The sequence below is a fragment of the Sapajus apella genome, unplaced genomic scaffold, assembly GCF_009761245.1.
Source record: "Sapajus apella isolate SASKATOON/1434 unplaced genomic scaffold, GSC_monkey_1.0 scaffold122, whole genome shotgun sequence".
In the NCBI taxonomy this organism is placed as follows: Eukaryota; Metazoa; Chordata; class Mammalia; order Primates; family Cebidae; genus Sapajus; species Sapajus apella.
In genome coordinates, this window is record NW_022437062.1 from 1167118 (window position 1) to 1188748 (window position 21631).

General features: G+C 43.5%; 2 protein-coding genes across 5 annotated transcripts in view; one reads left to right on the forward strand and one right to left on the reverse strand.

Moving 5' to 3' along the window:
• The window catches only part of FSIP1 (fibrous sheath interacting protein 1), a 189952-nt gene extending 188885 nt beyond the window's left edge, over positions 1–1067 (forward strand). For all 3 annotated transcript variants that reach the window (XM_032261197.1, XM_032261196.1, XM_032261198.1), the window contains one exon: positions 799–1067. In XM_032261197.1, coding sequence (XP_032117088.1) covers positions 799–845 — 47 coding nt within the window. In that variant the 3' untranslated portion in view covers positions 846–1067. The remainder of the gene's footprint in view (positions 1–798) is intronic.
• Positions 1068–4135: 3068 nt separating this feature from the next.
• THBS1 (thrombospondin 1) lies at positions 4136–21268 on the reverse strand. Of its 2 annotated transcripts, none has more exons than XM_032261194.1 (22): positions 20981–21268; positions 20300–20395; positions 19461–20020; positions 18518–18593; positions 18034–18233; positions 17798–17920; positions 16655–16748; positions 14714–14887; positions 14001–14177; positions 13522–13695; positions 13132–13259; positions 12864–13016; positions 12210–12428; positions 11611–11718; positions 10878–11037; positions 10610–10728; positions 8752–8986; positions 8328–8555; positions 7888–8159; positions 7371–7468; positions 7125–7264; positions 4136–6238 (listed from the first exon to the last, which is right to left on the reverse strand). In XM_032261194.1, exons 2-22 carry the CDS (start codon positions 20364–20366, stop codon positions 6231–6233), a joined length of 3513 nt encoding a protein of 1170 aa, XP_032117085.1. In that variant the 5' UTR covers positions 20367–20395; positions 20981–21268; the 3' UTR covers positions 4136–6230. The 2 variants fall into 2 exon arrangements, with proteins under 2 accessions (XP_032117085.1, XP_032117084.1); XM_032261193.1 differs by having other exon boundaries at positions 20300–20407; positions 20973–21268.
• Positions 21269–21631: the final 363 nt, after the last annotated feature.

The window sequence follows — 21631 nt, forward strand, 5'->3', positions numbered from 1 at the left end:
TAAGAGTCAATTATATGGATATATCACATTTTGCTTATCCTTTCTTCATTTGATGGACATTTGGGTTGTTTCCACTTTTTGGCTGTTATGATGATATAATGTTGATATGAACAGTTGTGTACAACTTTTTGTGTGGATGTATGCTTTTATTTCTCTTGGGCATATACCTAGAAGTGGAATTGCCAGGTCTATGGTAACCTTCTCAGGAACTGCCAGACTGTTTCAAAAGGTACTGCACCATTTTGCATTCCTATCAGTCACGCATGAAGGTTCTGGTTTCTCCTGTTACTTTGTCTTTTAAAATTTAGTTCTATTGTCAATTCTGCATTTTCTGACAACCTTCTCACTAAGGGTAGAAATATATTTCCACTCCATTTCTGTTAATGTCACAATATTTTTTTTGCACTTCAAGAAATGAAAGGCGATCAGCTCTTATCTGTTCTACATATAACATTTACTTTTGGTCTCACCCTACTTCCCAGGAACTCAGTAGAAAGCAAAATATTAACTTCTGTGTGTGTCTTCACATCCATAGTATTTTAGCTCCAAAACCTGAAGTGTTCTCCCTGAGCTATAAGCTCAATGAGAGTAGAGAGTAGGCACCCAGATCTTTCTGTGTTTCTTGTAAACTTTGTCTGCAGCTTGTGGTGGCTGCTCAATAAATATTAAATGAGAATGCGATTATTGCCTCATCTGTTAAAGGATTTAATATTTTGCATTATTTTAATAAGGTTATTTTCTTAATTATGCATATATTTCTGAATCGCTAATAACTTTGGTTATTGTTTTTATGTGCAGGTGAGCAGGAGACTAAAGATGCAGCAGAAGAATGTAAAGAATCCTAAGCAAGGACTTGCTGAGTGTGCTTTTAAGAAAGTTGGTAATGAAGTTAAATTACATTTTTTATTGAATTATTTGAATTCAATGAATGCACTGTAGCAACTATTCTTTAATGATTTTGACATTTGGAGTCTCTCTTTGTGGATTATATTTCCTTGATATTTTTGAGACTTGGGGTGTGATTGTTCAGTGGTTTTTGTTCATTAAGATTTCTGGGAACATTGTTTTAAATTTATTGCTAATCTTACACTATTAGGATTCGTTATAAAAACCAACATTTTAACGCATACATGTTAGGGTCAAACTAGTTGAAGCGCTGTGATTGTCCTGTATTCGATTTTGTATGTTTCAACTCTGCTGTGATTCAGACAGATCGTCGTGGTCACTGGGAATTTTTGCTGTGGCCCCGCGTTTCCTTCTTCTCACCTGTCTCATGTCTGTGACATTGGTACAGCCTACCATAAGACAAAATGAATTGTCTCAACAAAGCAATGTTAGAAGAGCCTTTACTGTCTTATTGGTGATGATACATTTCTTAAGTCAGAGTTTGACTGAATGATTTGATATATTACTTTGTTATTAATAGTTAACAATAGCTTGTTATTTTCTTTCAGCATTTGGGCCTTTTAGATTGCATCAAATAAAGATGAGCTACTTTAAAAAAAGTCCGTGGTACCATTTTAAGAGAGATGGTTTGTCTAGTTACAAGTCAGTAACTAGATGCATGACATTTTATGTTGACTTTCTGTAAGATGAGTTGGCGTTAGAATTGGAAGTCCAATTTATTTCTGAATCAAAAAATGAGCAGGCTATTTATTGTGGTGCCTTTAATACAATTTGGAGTAATGTATACACGACATTATTTTCGCTGGCACGTGTTCATCTACTGGTAGTGAATAACATTAACGATTGCTTATATGGAATTTCCTTGACTGTTTACAATGAGAAATTCTATAGCTACTATTTTCATGTGTATTGATAGGCAGTTTCTTTTTCCAGACACTCTCTTTCAGTTTAGTATTTGTTCATTTAAAATAGCAATGGTTCATACTGACGCCAATGTGCTACATATTTATCTTGATGCCAAGAGTTTTGCTGTGGGATGGCAGAATAAGTTTAAAAGTTGTGACTTTAGATTCTCGTAGGAATGATATAAGGTGTACTCTGTGTTTTAGGGTTTCGGTGGGAAGAATCAGAGGGCAAAGGTGATCAGAGGGCAAAGGAAAGAGAGAGAGAGAATGGGAAGGAGGGAAGGGAGGAAAAAGGGAAGGGATGGGGGAGAAAAAAAGAAACACAGAGTATTTCTAGACTTGTACTGCACAGAGATTATGACTTTATGGTGTGTTTTTGCAAATGATATTTGGGACATGGTGAGCCTTTCTGTTATTTATGTAAGAGGAAAGAAAATAGAGTGATTTTAAGTAATGAATTTTCTTATAAAAGAGGCAAGACAATTCTATAGCATGTCAACTGATGGTAACTCTAACAAGGACTGGTAACTAAATCTGTAATATAATTCAACATAAAGCTTCTGGATTTTTTAAAAAAGTCACCCTGACTTAGATAGAAAGTGTTCTTATTAAAAATAAGTGTTTTTATTTTGGATTTCCCTTTAGGCCTTAGTGTTTGTCCAGAATAAGGTGAAACCCTGTCTCTACTAAAAATACAAAAGTTAGCCAGGTATGGTGGTAGGTGCCTGTAGTCCCAGGTACTCAGGAGGCTGAGGCAGGAGAATCACTTGAACCTGGGAGGCGGAGATTGCTGTGAGCTGAGATTACGCCACTGCACTCCAGCCTGGGCGACAGGGAGACTCCATCCCCCTGCCCAAAAAATATTATAGAAGAGAGATAACTAGTTTAATTTAAGGAATGAATCTAGGAGCTTACAGTTGGAGGCTTTTCTACATATGACTCTTCAAAAAAAAAAAAAAAACTACTGGCACCACCTTTATGGTACATTCCTATAAGACTTAGAGTTTATTGCTCTTCAGTTTAGCTCTCCCACAACGCATGACAATAAACTCTTGGAGGAGGAAAGAAGTTATCATCTCAGTGACGTGATTTAAATAACAAGTCCTTTATTTCAGTACAACCTGCTGACTTGAAGGCCAATCTTAGGGTGAAACTGGGACATGCCTGGAAGAAAATCTCCTCTTTCCAGTCACTTTATCTGTCTTACCTTGGTATTTTAAATCAGTTTTCCTTCACTGTCCAAGAATGAATTAGAATTATCTCCCAGGACTTCCCACGTTGAACTCTTCTGAGAATGAATGATGCTGTTCAATTCTTTGCCATTTCAAATGATTATTTCCTTTAGATCAGTTCTCCTAACTCCACGGCTATTATCAACACTTTCTAGTTCTTGCTTCTTCTTATTGGTACTATAAAATGATTTGGCAATGGACATTTATATGTGATCAATGCTACTCAGAATGATGAGTATTTATAGAATGAGAGTGAAAAATCAACAAGGAAGATTTTATCTCACTCAGCCAGTCTAGTGTTTAATAGACCTCATGGCCAGAGCTTTAACCTACTCATAAAATTTCTTCGATTTGTTTTCATTAAAACTGGAAATTAACTGGTCAGTATTCCACATTCATGATTAGCCCTTCCAAACATCAAGGGTTGCTTACTGTTACACTTGGGCCTTTTCTTCACACAATAATTTGTATTTAGACACACACACACATTTATTCATTCCTTCCAAATTTTATTTTTTTTTAGTCATCTTTTTTGATTAAACTTATTATTCCTTCTTCTAAAGGCGATATCTGTAATGCTTGGCTCACCGTTGCAAGGACAACCCCTCCCTCATACACATGGACTTCTGAAGCATCTCCACACATGCAATCGTGTTGCCCACCCAGTGCTATCATTCATGGGTCAGAAAATGTAGCTGCGAGAGTCGCGTGTGCTTCAGTGTTTTTCCCTTTGTTTTCATTCTTCTCTTTAGAAACAGAACTGAACTTTGAAAAGGATTCAGTAGGTGACATCTAATGACATTAATATGAAATTTTATTTATTTGGGTCCCTTAACTTAGGGATAATTTCTCTTTTATATGTTTCTGATGTGGCAGGCTAATGTATCATTTTGTTCTTTTATTCCATAAACCCAGCAAATTCTAAGACTAGGCCTGAGCAACTGAGTCTTTCTAAATCACACACAAAGTGTGAATGTTGGTGTGATTTACTGTAATTTCTTTTCGTGTATGCTATACTGGTTTATGAGTGGCATTTACCCATACCTCATGACATAAAGCCAGTGGGGAACAAATAAGCAGAGATACAGTAAGTATAAATATAAATTTCCATATGATTTATTGTTGTTCCTTGTACATAAGAAACGGTAATATACAACTTACACTGCTTTAGAATGTAAAATGGATAAAAATGTGTACAAAAAAAGCACATTCCTAGAAAAAGGTATTGGCAAATAGTAAAAATGGGGGCAGGTCAAAAGCAAAAAAAAAAAAAAAATCAAAACAAAACAAAAAAAGAAAAAAAACCAACAATTCTTCAATTCAGTGTGCAAACATTATATAAAAATAGAAATACTAACTCTACAGGCAGTATTTCCTGATAAATTATTTAAATAGCGTATCTACACAATCTGAGATATCTATTTCAATGGCAATGAGAAAATAATTTATAAAAATAAAGCAATGGTATACAAGATGATAGGAAAAAAACGTAACTTTCAGAAACTGTATTTAACATTCCAATGCTATTTCCTTACTGGGAATACTTCTCTGCAGAACTTTCATACTATGTACAACATTGACTTTTTAGGTCCTACAGTAGCTTTAAGTTTGTTAGACACTTAAACTCTTTCTTCTTGATCTAAAAATTCTTTACTCAGTCACACAACAAATGAGGTAATATTTGTATGTAAGTTTCACCTTTGTCATTTTTTTTCTCTTTTGGAAAAATGAAAGAAAGAAGTGTATATGCTTTCCTTCTCCCTGGAAATAGGCACATGGGATGGGGTAAAACAGTATCGAAGACCTCATGGCTTGCAATGCAGAACATTTGCAAATGGGTAACGAATAATTCCCCTTGAAAAGACAAAACAAAGAAAAAAGAATCCTATAGCATCCACTCTGAGCATAAGGGGAAGAGCAGCTCATTAGGCTGATTTTCCTTGTGTCTTTCTTGCAAGAGATTTGCTGATAAATCTCAGCTACTTGCTCTCAAACCCTTTCCATATGAAGCCTAAATTCCAGGCAGAACAGAGTTAATAAATAATCTGTATTTACAATCTTACAGTCACGAAGACTCTCAACAAAAATGACATGGATAGTCCTTACGCTTCTTCCTGTTCCATGAATAATCCTTCAGCCAGATCTTCCAGAATAAGTAAAAAATAAATATTTTACATCATTAAAGCATTTGAAAAAAAAAAAATCTACACTCCAAAAGAGAGAATTGGAAAACTCCATGATAATTCAGAAGAGAAAAGGAATGTTTTAGTTAGGTTGATAATAATTTTGTGCCTTTGTAACCATAAAAATATAAGCATGGCTGCCCCTCCTTTGGGAGGCAGCTGGTGCTCACTGAGATGGTAGGTTTTCCTATTTTCCTGCTATATCTACACAAGCTACAACCGGAATTAAACCACTAATTTCAATGTGACCAGGCAATGGCAGCCAGCACTGTCTTACACTGGTCTCATTCTCATTTCCTAATTCTGGCCACTGCAGGTGATATGTAAAGGGTGGGGATCAGGGAGGAAGTCCAGAAGCCAGTCTTTCTCTCCCCTTCCTGCTTCTATATAAGTGCCTATTTACATGGGTTAATCAGCTAACACCAGTCAGCATCATGAAATCCAGCAATAGTCTTTCAATCCCCTGAAAATGACTTAGTACCAAATATGTAACAGTTCCTCCATATTTTCTTCATACAATCGTCTTGGGTATGCGCCTTCCCCTTAGTGCTTTGGCCTCTGCTCCCTGTGTTCCTGAAGGAGGATGTCAGGGTGGCTTTGTTTGCTAATTCTAGTGAGTCCTCCCTTCTCTGACATGCCTGAAGATGCTTTTGAGTCCACTGCTCAGAGATGGCCCCACAGTAGCACCCTGCTGTGTGACAAAGGCAGAGTGGAATGGGCACCTTCCCAACTGAAGCAAGCAGATGCTTTTTCAAAGGAAACCAAAACAATTGTTTATATGCTTGGAAGATGTCTTCTCATTCTTTGGAGGCTGAATGCTGAGACTGTTTTTGAAAACTGCATTTTCTTGAGGCAGGTCGCATGTTCTAGGAGTCCACACTGATGCAAGCAGAGAAAAAAGGAAGGCAAGGAGAAGTGATCCTGGGGTTTCTCAAGCCCATGGTTCCAGAAGGTGCAATACCAGCATTGGTTTATGATCAGTCTTTCAATCAACAATTGGATGATTAGGAATCTGTTAAATAAATAAACACATATAAATATACAAATGAAAACTAATTCATAAAGGCATAGACATCTTAGTATCAGTTAATAAATTAAGCACCTAGACTAGCTCTACTCTTCTAATGTCAAAAGCCTAATTTAAGATTGTTCACACACATTAGCATTTAATTTTATTAGCTGGCACCAATGCCAGGAGACTGACACAGTGTGACCTTCCAGAACGTATATCATGCTTTCCAAGGCTTTCAATGTGAAAAATTTAGGGAATCTTATTTTAAAAATTCAGACTCAAAAATTATATTAATAATTGAGATATTTTTTGAGTAAAACCAACCATCTTTCTCTACTCTAAGTGATCTTTTAGGTATCTGGCCTTGGCCCAGTAAATGTACATTAAGTACTTAATCACTGAGTAAAAAAGAATGGAGAAAATAAAGCTAAGTTTAATAGTGAACATTAATTTAACATGCTAATATGAAAGCAACATTCCTCTCCCTTCTTTTTATGCAGGGAAAAGTTGTGAAAGATAACTCATGCTGTGATGGCATGAATAAAACGCTAAGCAGTGTGTAAGATCTATAAATACATAGTTGTAAAGAACAGTATTATTGATGAAGTCCGAATTGTATAGGAGCTTTTCTGCAGCTAACGTCTGCACTGTGTATGGGGAGCACAGAGATTGCTAAGCAAACTAATATTGTTACTAAGGCCTCAGGAACTCATAAGCCCCAGTGCTTACGCATTATTCCGATTTTGTCCTTGTGTCCTCAAAAGTAAAATAGAAATAACCCTGTCTCCAAAATAGTCTTTAATGTGATCTCCCCCATAATTGTCATCCTTGATATTAGTGTGAATTAGAGATGTTCAGTGTACATTCATGGTAATGTTCCTCCTACCTCTACATTCATATTTCAGGTCGGAGAAGAACACCATTTCTTGAGAGAAGACAAACAACCCTAGTCTACCACCAGCATAGGTTTTATCATAGATGGGTCCCGAGTCAGCCATGATTTTCTTCCCTTCATACATCACCACTCTGCAGGGAAAAAAAAAATCTTGTTTAGTGACACTGCTATTGAATACTTTTTGTCTGTTTGTCCATCAGTGTGACTGTAAGTGGAATTTAATTAGTGCGATCTTACCTAATGAAACCCGTCTTTGGCCTGTGGCTGAGACGCCATCTGTAGGCGGTGAAATCTTTCCAGCCTATGTGACGAGGGTCATGCCACAGGGTGCGCACCTGAAGGAAAAGGAAAGGGTGAAACAGTTCCTTCAGGAAAAGATTTCTATTTCATTCTGTAAGAAACAGTGCTTGAAAGGTACCCAGTTGATCTAAATGAGAGGGCTGCAATGTAGAATTTTTCCAAGTCCTCTCGTATTTGTTGTGTGCCACTGAGTGCACACATAAAGCAGACAGAGAGGAGTGAAGCAGTTTTTTGTTTGAAAAGGCTGAAGGCACCTTAGGATTAGAGCTTTGACCAAACTCTTGGTCAAGCTCCCTTTTCAACACGGTTATGTTTTCACAAAGCAGAGCTTAATGCTGAACCTGGTGAAGCTGGGAACTCTCGAAGACTCCCTGGTCAGAGTCTTGGTCAAAGCACAGCTTTGCTCGTCAAGCACCCATCAACTCTCCCTCTTTTGCAGGGTGTGGCTTCTTACCTGGCCAGGGGTGTTTCCTGTGTGCCAGAGGGCATTCCGCAGGTGCTCGCCAGGCCCTGTCGTGGAGTTCACAACTTTCACAGAAAGTCCCGAGTATCCCTGAGCCCTCGTGGGGTTGGTGTCCCAGTAGGACTGGGTGACTTGCTTCCACATCACAACATAGAAGCGGCTGCTGGACTGGTAGCCAAAGACAAAACCAGCATAGTCATCGTCCCTTTCCGTGTTGATGAAGAAGGTGCCGCTGAAGTCCACAGCATTAAACTCGTCGTAACCTGGAAGATGAGGCCAGAGCCAGGTTAAAACCTGCAGCTTTCAGAAGATTCTCCATCATGTTCCCACACAGCCTCAGCACCCACAGGGATGGGTACAATTGCCAGGTTTTATATTCGTTTTCTTTCCATGTATGCATCAGCCTCTTGACCTAAGAACTCACTACTCACCTATAGCGAGTCCAGGATCACAGTTGACAGTCTGGACGAGTTCTTTACCCTGATGGCGTACAACCCAGTTAGGGTCATTCTGGGATGTTCCTTTGGGATCCAGAGGAATCATCTGGAATCGGCGGAAATCGGTCTCACTGATGTCAACATTCTCAGGACAGATGTCATCGATGTCTGGCACACTGTCATGGTCAAAATCATCTTTGCAAGCATCACCTCGACCATCACCTAAGGTCAAAAAAGCAAGAGCTCAGCAAAATTCTTAAGTGCTGTTATTTTACTGGTGTCAGAAATGTCACTATCTTGTCAAAGTTGGCATTTGGTCCCTTCATCCTCTCAAATGCTTTGAGCCTTGCTTTCACTTCCTCCATCTAGACAGCTATGCCAGCAGTCACTCTCTTGGAAAGTGGCTCCCCTGACTCACCGTCAGAGTCCTTCTGGTCAGGATTGGGCACGAGTCTGCAGTTGTCCCTGTCATCAGGAATGCCATCGTTGTCATCGTCGTGGTCACAGGCATCTCCCTTGCCATCTTTATCGTGGTCAGCCTGGTTGGCATTGGGCACATAGGGACAGTTGTCCAGATTGTTCTGGTGGCCATCTTCATCAATATCCTGATTGTTGTCACAGGTATCTCCAATGCGGTCTGAATCAGAGTCCAGCTGAAAGACAGAAGTAAATGGAGGGTAAATCACAGTGTAAACCATTCATGTTTATACTGTAACTTATGCCCCCACAACAGGGAAAATTCTCCATTGCTTGATATGGCCAGTGGTGTTTCATGCCTATTTATATACTCCTGTAGAAAAATAGCTATATTAGCAATTACATTTTAAAAGTTTTTTTTTCCCCCTTTATCCTTGTTTTCTTATAAAAATCTGAGAAGGGATAATGTAAAAAATTTTTAAATACAAAACTTTCTAAATAAATAGAGTTATTTAATTGCTAAGGATGAGGTAAGATGTTAACTGTTTACATCTTAATGTTAAATGAAATTTTCTGGCTACTTTGCCAGAGGATTTCCTTAGAAGGTTTGAGTTGTAAAACTGTTGACATGTCTACTTGTCAAAGTTGTGAAAAGATGGAAACAGACCACTGCTCTCTGTTGTATAATGTCTAGGTAACATGTATGACAGGGATCGATGATTTTGGCTTTTTCTTTTAGGCATTTGATTTCATATAGCTAATCTATAAGGACTGTCAACTGTAGGTTCAGGTAAAGTTAAATTATAAATTTTTCCAAAACAGTTTTTCTCAGAGTACTTTATTCAGTATGCGTGGGATGCTTAGGGACTGTTTATATACAAACTGGAATTTTTCTTGCCAGTATTTATGGTCCTTGCTTATGCGATTTTTACATCATGCTTGAGTTTTGTTGTAAAATTTATTTAATCTGAGGAACCAAAAACTCATCCAATGAGGTTACATGATATTGAAGTTTAATTTATGGTAAGTTTCGAACTCAAAATGATTCTCAAACCATTTGATCAGCAGAGCTAATCCAGATCATTCAGGCCTTTCCCTGATGGCCCCAGAGCCATTCATCCTATTGATTTTTGCTTGAGAAGACTTCACAGGAGCAAATCTTAAGAGGGAGAAGCTGGTTTTCCTCATTTCTTTAATCTTATAAAAATTTACCATTTAAACAAAGCTGGTTTCTAAGCTTCCAGAACAATTCATTTTAGGGGGAAAAAGGCCTTAACTTTTATCCCTAGAAAATGATGGGCAATTACATACAAAAAAGAAATACTTTCAGACAGAGAGCCTGTTCTGGGTAATGCTGATATGTAGCACTCCTTAGCATGGGTAAAGAATGTTGGTAATGGCAGAAACTTCTGAAGAATGACAAAGAAATGGGGTTTCTTCAGGTTTTGGACATATCCTTAGTTTGATGATTTTCTTATAGCTAGATTACATCATTAACCATGAAGATGGTTATTTTGCTTATGCATAATTTATTTTCCCATCTCTTACGGATTAATACTGTTGAACAGTTGTCAGTGACAGAATTCCGCTTCGTATAATTTATCATAACAATGGTAGACCATGCTGAGCAAGTCAAGTAGTGCTTCTTGGAGAAGACAAGAATGAAGTTATAAAGATCTGTGAGACTCTGGGCAGGGAGCTCATTTCAGGCAATTTACACGAATATACTGCAGTTGGCAATGAGAACCCAGAGGGCCATGGTAATGAAAGTGTCTGAACTCTATCAAGCTCATTTTTCAAAGTCCATGAAAGGGATATTCCACCTCTTTACTGAAAGACTCTGACAGGAGTCCACCTACCTGATCTGGATTGTGTTCCAAGGGGCAGTTGTCACACTGATCTCCAACCCCATCCATGTCAGTGTCCCTCTGGTCCACATTGTAGACATACTGGCAGTTGTCCCGTTCATTGAGGATGCCTGAAGAGAACAAGGGACAAATAAGAGGTGGGCTCTCCAGCCTTGGATGTTCCTACCCAAATGCGTATTAATGACCAGGACTCGGCAGAAGTCAGAAAGCTGTGCGTGTCCTCGTCTCCCACGGGCCCGCTGATCAGGCAGCTCCTTACCGTCCCCATCAATGTCCGCAGCACAGGCGTCTCCTTCCCCATTGTTGTCTGTGTCTGCCTGATCTGGGTTGTGGTTGTAAGGGCAGTTGTCACAGCGGTCTCCCACGTCATCTCTGTCATAGTCATACTGGGCTGGGTTGTAATGGAAGGGACAGTTGTCCTGCAAAGAGAAGAAACGGCACACTTAATAATGTTGGCCTTGAAAACAGCTCAAGCCTCAAGCCATGTGCATAGTATGTCTACAACTGCAAAACTCTGCAATAATTACTTTCTGCTTAGTGGACAGGCTAATCGAGTATTTACTGTAAAATGATCACTACAAAAGTTAAAAGGACATAATAAAAAAAATGGATCCCTGTGGGTTAGGAGTTAGTGAGATGGTAGAATATAATCCCATCATCTCAGTTCTTAGCATGCCCAAAGTCAATTTTTTACTGTGATTTTGGTATGACATTTGCAATGAATCTAGGGAACAAAGTGTCATTTATTTATGCATTGTAATTCCTGAGGTGCAGAGAAAAAAGGGTCTGATGAAAAACAAAACCCTTGTTTAAAAATTCTCTTGGCAACATCTACAGCCTTAAACTACTGAAATACAAGGAATATTTCTAATTATCCTGTGTATTGATTTGGTATATTTTTTGCTATAGCCGAGTCGTTTCCTTGAATCCTAAAGTGTTTCTGGCTGTTGCTGAATTGAAAAGATGAAAGAGGGATGGAAAATTGTTTTTACCCTGTCATCTGGAATTTTATCATTGTCATCGTCATCATCACAGGCATCACCAATTCCATCCTTGTCATAGTCTTCCTGCCCTGAGTTGGGGAGGTTGGGGCAGTTATCCTAGGAAAGAGAAGACGTATGTCAGTGCTGCAGTTGCGTTCCCCTTGCTCAGTTCATGCATGAGGGTGTGTACCTGGAATTCCAAATAGAAGAAGAACAGCATTCGGCTCAGTAACAGCGTATGTTTTTTATGGGAGGACAAAAAAATAAAACTTTTCTTGGGAGATACACATACAGAATTTGTGTCAGTGCTCTAGGATTTAGAGATGCTGTGAACACAAGTCATGCTCCGCTGGTATCGGGATAGAGTACTGAACTTGTTTCTGGACAGAAGAGTCGACTGTGGAACACAGCTGCCCAGGGAGCTAGTTCTGTTCATGTTTTTGGCACCAAGTGACTTAATTTTAATAGGAATTAGTGCCCCTCTACCTTTGGGAGATTTAATCTTTAAGTTTCATGTCCAAACGTTAAGTATCTAAAATTCCTTAGCCTGTGTTTCGATAAGGTGATGGGCCGTCTTTCCGGAGGCACACAAGGGACCTGGCTCCTACCTTTTTGCAGTGGTAAGTCGCATTGGCCACGCACACCAGGTTCTCATTGGGCCAGCCGTCCAGGTCTGTGTCCTCCCCACAGATGATGCCATTGCCAGCGTACCCAGGCTTGCACTCGCAGCGGTACATGGGGTCACTATAGTGGCCCAGGTAGTTGCACTTGGCATTCTTGTTGCAGTCATGGGTTCCATCCGTGCAGGGGTTACGAGGCTTGCACACCTGAGGGTACACCATCCTGCTGTTACATAGAGCTTTCAGGAATCCCCAGACCTCATGGAAACAAGAGTCTAGATTCCTGTCATCTCTGAGTAGACAGAGGCTCCATTTGGAAGAGTACGGGTTACCTCTGCCCCTCCCCATTCTCCCTGAGGCTATAAGCAAACTTGCTTGATGTTTACTTTTCTTGAATTTGCTCAGCACCTAGGCATTTAAAAGCCCATCTTCTCAGGGCAGCATTTTTAAATATGGTAGACTATTTTTCCCCAGCAGGATTTACCATGGATTTTCTAGTCACATTTCTAAAACTAGACCGTATATTCCTCTCCTCGCCCTATTATTTGGTGAAGGGTGTGAAATTCTACTCCTCTCTCTCCCGGGTGTTTCAGTCAAGGAGAGCTCTCCTCTCCTCTGGTCTGCCAATCTAGTTGACTGTACCTGCTTGTTGGCTGTGGCATGTTCGACACCCTGGCCGAAGGGCTGTGAGCCGGTGAAGCGTGGGGGGCAGGGCAGGCAGTTGTAGCCGGGGTCCGTGTTCTTACACCTGTGCTCCCCATTGTGGTTGAAGCAGGCATCGGGCACTTCTTTGCACTATGGAGGAAATAAGAGCGTGCTTCATGTTTAGAAGTCACCGCCATAAGGAAGTGACTACACAGGTCAGCTGCTTTTCTAGATCCAGAAACTCAGAGCCCCATCAGTTCCTCACCTCATCAACATCTCTGCACTGGATGCCATTTCCACTGTAACCAGGGGGACAGGCACCACATTTCCAGCTGCCATCAGGGTAGCTGGTACACTTCACACCGGCAAAGCAGGGATTGGACAGGCATCCATCTGAGACAAGGAGAGAGGAGACAGGCACAGTGAATGGTTGGTCTAAGCTGCTGTTACTGCCACACTGACCAGTTAACACGGTGTAAGATATTATAGGGTATAGGTGACCGATAACTTTGTTGGGATTATGTTGTCGACCTGTATCTTAGAGCAATCAAACCACTCAGGACTAACTAAAGCTGGGATTTCCTGGAATGCTGACTGCAGCATTCAGTAAAACAGCAAGCTGCTAGGTGATTTCATCCTGGGCTGCGTGGCTCACCAATTGGACATTCCTGTGTGTTGCAGATCTGGTTTTCAGTCACATCACCAATGCAGTCCTTGCCTCCAAACTGGGGTGTGGGGTTGTTGCAGAGCCGGCTACGTTTCTGTACCCCTCCTCCACAGGTGACAGAACAGATGTCCCATGGTGACCAAGGACCCCAGCCTCCATTGACTGTAAGAAAATGAAGCACAGGCAACGATTAAGATCAACTTTCAAATGCCTCCCCTGTCATAGACTCCCCTAAGCCCGTTCAAGAAACCTCTGCTCCTCTGGCACATGGAAAGAATGCCTGGGAAGAGGTGAGTTTGTTTTTCATTAAAAGAAGTGCTGAGCATGCAGGACTTTGCTTCTGTTTGTTTCTCTAGTAGGTAACCTTCCCGCTCTATGACCCACTGAGCTGGAGGCTGCAGATGCCAGGTGGCCAGCTGGGGAGAGCTGCTGCCCATGCTCAGCCTCGCAGTGGAGCTCACACTTACTGGGGCAGGCGTCTTTCTTGCAGGCTTTGGTCTCCCGAGCTTCGCCTTCACAGGGCTTCCCGTTCATCTGGGGGCTGGGAGAGTTGCAGAGCCGGATCCTTGTGATCACACCATCACCACATGTCACAGAACACGATGACCATGGGGACCAGTGGCTCCAGCCACCATCCTGTTTAACTAAAGTAGAAAGCTAATGGTCACAAATGGTTTTGGCTTAGAGATAGCCAAACAGAGGCCCTCATCAGGAGCACACAGAAATATTTCCAGGATATGATCAATGGCGACTAAACCTAGTGTACAGTAGAAATTGGCTCCTGGCCACATGCCCAAATGTCAACATGGAACGTTTTCTACCAGAGAATGGATAAGTTAGCTGCTTGTATGGGTTGCTGTTAATATCCTAACGTTTACAGGGTGCTTACCATGAACCAAACTCAATGCTAACTGATCTATAAGCATTTTTTTTACATGCAGTATCTAAATAAAATGCTTAAGACAAACTTATCAAGAACTATTATTATCTCCAAGTTGCAAATGAGGAAAGAGCCTCAGAGAGGGTAAGTTGTGCTCAAGAGTGCACAGCTAAGCAGGTGGGATTGAGATCCAGAGATCCTAGAACCTGTGTTCTTAATGTCCATGCTGTGGTGCTGCCCTTGGTGATGACAAGAAGGACAGATCAGTTCTCCATGCCCCTAAGAGCCTAAGATGCTTACATCTCTTGTCACACTCCTGCATGTGGCAGGTCCGTGTCTGGACTGAGGAGCCCTCACATCGGTTGTTGAGGCTATCGCAGGAGCGGCCACGCTGCTGAATTCCATTGCCACAGGTCGTAGAACAGGAGGTCCACTCCGACCATGGAGACCAGCCATCGTCTGCAGAGTCGCTGGCTGCAGGGGAAACAGAGGTTCATTGGGTGCATGATGATTAGGACCAGCTGTTCTTTAGAGGGCTCTGTTTGGGGCCCTCCACTCACCAGAGGGTGAAAAGCAATATATTTCTTTCTTTATAGCTTTACTGTGGTATAATTGACAAATAGTAGATACATTTAAGGTGTATAATATGTGTGTGTGTATATATAAATATATAGTGATCACCATTGTCAAGCTAGTTAACATCTCTATCATCTTACAGTTACTTTTTTTGGGTGATGTCTTAAGATCTATTCTCTTAGCAAGTTTTAAGCATACAATCCAGTGTTATTGACTGTGGTCACCGTGTTGTACATGAGCTCTCTAGAACATAACATGAGAGGGCACAAAGTTTCAGTTCTACAGGGTGAAAAGCAGCGTATTTCTTGGGCCAGCGGCCCAGGGGTTTATCCCCAGTCGTGATGTGTGCAGCAGTGGGGTAATCAGATGCTCTGCCTGGCTCAGTACAGCTGAGGCTTCCCACAGTGTTTGCTCTCCTATTCATTGTTTTTCCTTTCTCCTCTCAGCATTGCAAATGAGTTTTTCTTGACTGACTTGAGAGATCTGGGTAGGCATTTCCAGTCTCACATTTCCAAAAATGCGCAAGTATGAGAAGCTTATAGGAGTCATTTCTGTCAGGGCAGCCGCACGCCATGTGTTTGACAGATGAGTTTGAAGGCAGCCGAGCTGTTCTTGGCTCTGGCTCCAACTCGGCCATGAGGTTAGTCAGTTTGTTGTTCCTCTCACCCCGGCATTTGGGGCCTTCTCCGCGCATACTGTCATCAGAGGACAACATGTTTGTTTACCATCTGCCCAGGCACCACGGCTACAATCCCATCAGCTATATCAGACAGAAGACAAAGAACTTATTTTCTTTGGTCATTAGTTGTAAGTTTTCTTAGCAGTCCCTGATTCAGGTTCAGAAATCTGCTACTCGCAGCTATCTTTGCTCCTTTTAACCTACATCTCAGGCGAATGCGGAGCAGAAATAGATGTACAAATGATCATTACAGTGCCAGTATCGCTAATGTGATCCCTGGATGGAATGGGTTATTCTGAGCTGTGACAAGGGGGTGTGTGTGTGGGGGGGTGTGTGTGAAGGGCAAGTGCTGTTTTTGTTTTCATCCTTATCTTACTTGTGATGAGTCACTTTTATAATGTGTATCTACTACATTAAATACTGTCTCAGCAGAGTCATTAATTTTACTGGTAACAAAAGCCAGGGATAAGGTGCCATGCAACAATATCGTGCCTTATTTCTTTTAGTGCTCTGGAGCTCAAATTACTGTTACTCTCTTAGGCCCTCTTATCCCTATAGATAAAAGGGGCAAAAAATTCCAGGTCCCATCAGGCCAATGTTCACACAATGAGTCTGTCAATATCTCTGGTGAGCAGATTTTTCTTAACTCTGTGCTACTAAGGTCACATTCTAAAAGCAGCCAACTTAGAGCTGTTGCTGCCACATATTCATCTGTTTTCCTCAAAGCAAAAAATCAGAATTAATGAGCCGTACCAAGATGTTCACTGCCGTTACTGCAATCCAGATGGGTAATTACGACGTACCCATAATGGAGTTTTTGGCTCTGTACAGCAGATAAGCTGTCAGTTAACCAGCTGCTGTGGCAAGAACTGAATGAAAGCATGATGGAGATGGGGGTGGGGTTCCAGTGTTGTGCATGGCCATCTAGGATGTACATAGAACCGACCTAGTCAATGAAGAATAGTTAAGCCATTTGAGGAACTTACGCCAACAGCGAGGGCAGCATTCTCCATCAGGAACTGTGGCATTGGAGCAGGGCATGATGGGGCAGGACACCTTTTTGCAGATGGTAACAGAGTTCTGCAGGGCAAGAGAGCGAGAGGGGAACGGGCTGCTGAGCATGTTGCACACAGAAGTCTACATCCTGTAACATTTCCTTTACAAGCCAAAACACGGTCAGGGCTGTAAATGCTCTGGGGGAATTATTTTCGTGGAATGACTGTCTGTTGTATTTGCAGCCACCACTGTCGTAGACAGTTCTAGTGCTAGTTTACGTTCACTCCATTTGTTGGAAAGTTCTTTCTAATTGCTACTTAGTCAAGGGTGGCAGTTATAGTAAGAAGAATTTATACAAGGGGAACCAGCAGACATCGTGGGTCCAATCTATGTCTGAAATCAAACTCAGAAAATTTAGCCAGGACTTTTACATTTTTATATTATGCGTTTGAGGGGAGGAAGGAAGATCTATAAGCATTTTTTCTCATCCGTAGATCTATGATCTGTCTTTATGTTATATTGGAAAAGAATGGGAATTTAATGAAGTTGGTTCCCAAAACCAGTCATCTGTGATTTGTATTTAATACAAATGCTTTGCTATTAATAGATAAGCCAGGTGAACCCCCAAACTCACTGGCCACTGGCATGGGGGGATGCTAGAGTGAAACACACACAGCTGGCAGTGCCATTTGAGCTAATTGGACAGTAACATCCTAACGGTGTCAGGCCAAGTGATTTTAAAAACAATTGGTACTTAACCAGAAGAACCTATGCCAAAGCTGAATATAAATCAGGGTTGCAGGAAAAAAAGGGAATATTCCAATCAGGTTTTATTTACCTGACATTCAACACTTACTCTTTGAACTAAGGTACGTAAATTATTCGGATGTCTTAGTAGATTCGTTCTCTTAGATACTTAGCCTGGGGTATAATTAATACTTTGATAAACCATCTGAGAGTTTAAAGAGGAATTTGTGGATGCCATAATTACATCTTAAAGAAAAAAAAAGAACACTTTGGTATCAGGCCGTGAAACATGAAAAGAATCTCTGTGGTGATTTGGGTACTTCCCTAGAGATGTGGCTGCAAACAAAAGCCGTCGATTCTTCTTTTGGCTTGCGAAGACCCCTTACCTGGCAGCGACACTCTGTGCAGCTATCAACCGTCCATTCCTCGTTATTTCTGTACTGAACTCCGTTGTGATAGCATAGGGGAGGCCGCCTCAGCTCATTGGCCAACTCTTTGTTCTCTTCAGTCTGAATGGGAGAGAATATCATTAGCACCCACCCCCATTTTCAGTCACCTGGGGACCATCTGTGATAAACCTTCAAGGGTTGATGCTAATGGGCTGGGTGCAGATGCCACTGACCACTTTGCGGATGCTGTCCTGCAGTGTGGTCACAATGGTGCGCAGGCCCCTGAGCTCCAGGACCATGCTGGACAGCTCATCACAGGAGATGCCGCAGATGGCCTGCAGGTCCTTTGTCTTGTGGCCAATGTAGTTTGTGCGGATGGCAGGGCTAGAACCATTCACCACGTTGTTGTCAAGGGTGAGGAGGACATTGGTAGCTGCCAAGAAATGAAACGAAAACTTCAGATACTCTTTCCCACCAGCCTCTTGAGTTCTTAGTGGTATGAGGCATTTCATTTGGGGTGAAGGATGAAGGTAGAGGGGTTGTATGTGTGCATGTGTGTATGTGTGTGTGCACAGTACCCCTTGAGGTCACTTTTATATGCTTAATGATCTTACTGGGGGTAACTGACGTATAACCACTATTGCTAAATTCCTCCGCTTGCTTTTAGTGGAATTCCCCCAATCTCCCTATGTGCCCTAACGATAAAGGAGTACTCACAGCTGGAGCAGCCTTTGTTCCGGAGGATGTCTTCTGGTGTGGTTCCAAAGACAAACCTCACGTTCTGCAGCACCCCCTGTGGGCAGAGGACACACATTACATGTAGAATGTTGAGAACGTGTGGGGATGGGTTTTGGGGGGACTGTGTCTGCGATAGGAAAAGCACACAACAGACGTCTAAAAGCTTCAAAGAGCTGGTTTAAGATCACTGTGTCAAAATAACACACCAACATAGATTGCCAAACAACTTCAACATCTTAATTGTGACTTCTGCCAAGTCTTGAGTATTTTATAAAGAATTCAGTTATCAGCCTACTTGGGTGCACAGGAAATGGAATCTGATCTTAAGCCCGGAGGATATAATAACACTTTCCAGTGTCAAAGAGTTAAATGTGGGAGTTCAAAGCCACAGTTGCAAAGATCTAGAAGTTCAGGCACGGAAGAAGCTGTAACAGCAACAACTCACTGCTATTTTAACCTTTTGTGTGAGACTGGTTGCATCCCCATGAGAACTCCAAAAGCAAAGTGGTACTGATTCTGCCCATAGAAAGTATCAATTTCAAACAAGATTAAAATTGGGGGAATGCATTTGAAATACGCTATTTTCTTAAGAGCTTAAGGAGTATCTAACGTTTGAACAGGCTGACTGCTAAAGGAAAACCATTTCTTGTTTCCTTGAGTTGTTTTCAAAGTGTGCTTCCCAGACCACCAGCATCAGCATCACCTGGTACTTATAATCGAGTTGCAGTTTTACAGAATCCCAAACTCTGGGGCTGGGGTGCAGCAGTGTGAGCTTTCACAAGCCCTCCAGGTGATGCTCATGCTGCCTAAAATCTGAGAACTGCTGCTTTAGTTTATGTTCAGGATTTCCTGTAGCCCTCCTGGCAGGTCACCTGTCTAGCAGATGATCCCATGTAAGCAGGGCTCAGAGAAGAAGTCTCACCTGGAAATTGTCATTGACGCCTCCCTTTGCGATGCGGAGTCTGGCGATGCTGGCCAGGTCTCTGGTGAAGACGCTTTGGATGGGGACGTCCAGCTCAGCGTTCTCCATTTTCTCACAGTCGATGTACAGCTGGGCCCTGTCTTCCTGCACAAACAGGGTGATGCTCTTCCACTGGCCGGTTGCCAGGAGAGCTTCTTCCACAGACACCACATGCTGCTTTCCTTGAACGGTCAGGCTGAGGTCCAGAGTGCCCGCCTTGCCATTGGAGACGACGCTGAAGACCTGGCCAGAGTGGTCTTTCCGCTCCAGGGCCAGCAGTGTGCCCCGGGTTTTCTTCATCTGCCTCAGGGAGGCCAGAAGGAGGAAACCCTTCTCTGCCCGCACAGCATCCACCAGGTCTTGGAGCTTGTCATCAGGCACAGGGGGGATCAGGTTGGCATCCTCAATGCGGAAAGCTGGGCTGGAAGGGTCAGGGCCCTTCACCAGTCGGCGCCCAGATCCCTTGCGGGCGGCCCCGGTGAGTTCAAAGATGTCAAACACGCTGTTGTCTCCTCCAGACTCTGTTAGACAGGAGAGAACACATAGTGAGCTTTCTGGGCTGGGACCAGCAGTAGGGGGCTGAGTCCTTAGGGGTGGGGAGAAAGGGCTGGGGTGGAAACTCCTGGCAACCACTGAAAGAGCTGAATAAACACCAGGATCAGAGGGAAGCTGCCTCCTGATGTCCAGTCAGGCTCAAGAGAAAAGGAGCTGGGAGAGGACAGCATGTCAGGGGGCACACCTGGGGTAGCCAGCACCTCAACCTCATCCCTCTTTCCCCTAAAGGTGCCACACAAACTCACCTGGAATGCGGTTGGTGCCACACACTTGCAACAGGAACAGGAGGCCTAGTCCCCAGGTCAGCCCCATGGTGGAGCTGTTGGTGCCCAGCAGGGATCCTGCAGCAGGAAGCACAAGAGCCCAGGGTCAGAGATCAGCTAGGCAGGGAGGGTGGGCAGAAAAAGAAACAGGGCTGGGCATGGGACCGGGGCCATCCCTCTTTGATCCCGCGTTTGCTGAAATGAAGGACAACAGGATTACTTGAGAGAGAGAGAGAGAGAGAGAGAGAGAGAGAGAGAGAGAGAGAGAGGTGGAGGAAAGAGATGCTGGTTTTAAAGTATGGGGGGCGCAAGACCAACAATTTGGGGGCTTCTGGGAAGTCGAAGGTGAACCAGATCAGGAGCTGTAGTGGTTGCAGGGAGGGCACGGGAAAGTAGAGACTCTTTCCTGGACTGCCGATACAAAGGTTTAAGGAGGACTAGTAAGGAAATCTTGGGGTGTCCTGATGAGGTGGTCTGTGAACCCCAAGGCTGGAGAGGATGGCTCTGGAGCTTTGTCCTGAAAAGTCCCCCAGCGGGTGAGAGGGGCGGGCTGGGGCAGGTGAGCGGAGAAGTGTGGGATCCGGGGTCCACCAGAAGGACCAAAGCCTCAGCGTTCCAGGTAGGTGGCCCGGGCAGCCTTGGTCCTCGGCGGAGGCGACTTACCTGTGTGGACCGGAGCGCGGCGGCCGGGAGCGGGGTCGAGGGCGGCGAGGGCTGCAGAGGCGGGGGGTGGCCGGTGCGTCCGGAGTGGAGGTAGCGCCGGGAGAGCGGCAGGAGCCCTGAACTCGCAGGCCGGCTCGGGCGCAGTGGCTGGCAAGGCGGAGGAGCCGCGCGCTTTTAAAGGGGTTCTGGAATTCCTGGGGATTCCTCTGGCCAATGAGCGGCGGCCGGGCAGGAAGCGGGAGGGGGCCAGTCTGGACTCCTCTCCGCCCCCCGCTGCCTGGCGCGCAGCTTTCCAGCTAGAAAGTGAAGGGGGCGGGGGTCGGGGCTTGGGACCACTGGCACTTCTCAGCAAAGTCGGTGCCCGCCCACGCAGCCTTGGCGCGCACGGGCTCGGCGCTCGCGCTCTTGCGCCACGCGGGCCCGGGGCGGTCCGCGAGCATCCTGAGCAGGGACGGGGCTGCGGCGACCACCCAGGGCCCGCGGGGTGGGGCGGGGGCTTTCGGGCGAGCCGGTCTCCCAGACTGCCTGGGCGAGGGCTGAGAGGGGTACATGGGACACGGGGCCCGTTTTGTGAAAAGAAAAATGGGCCGACGGGGCGCAGCGGACCCCGAAAGAGCCATTCGTTCACGCAGGGGCCCCTCGGCCCTCGCT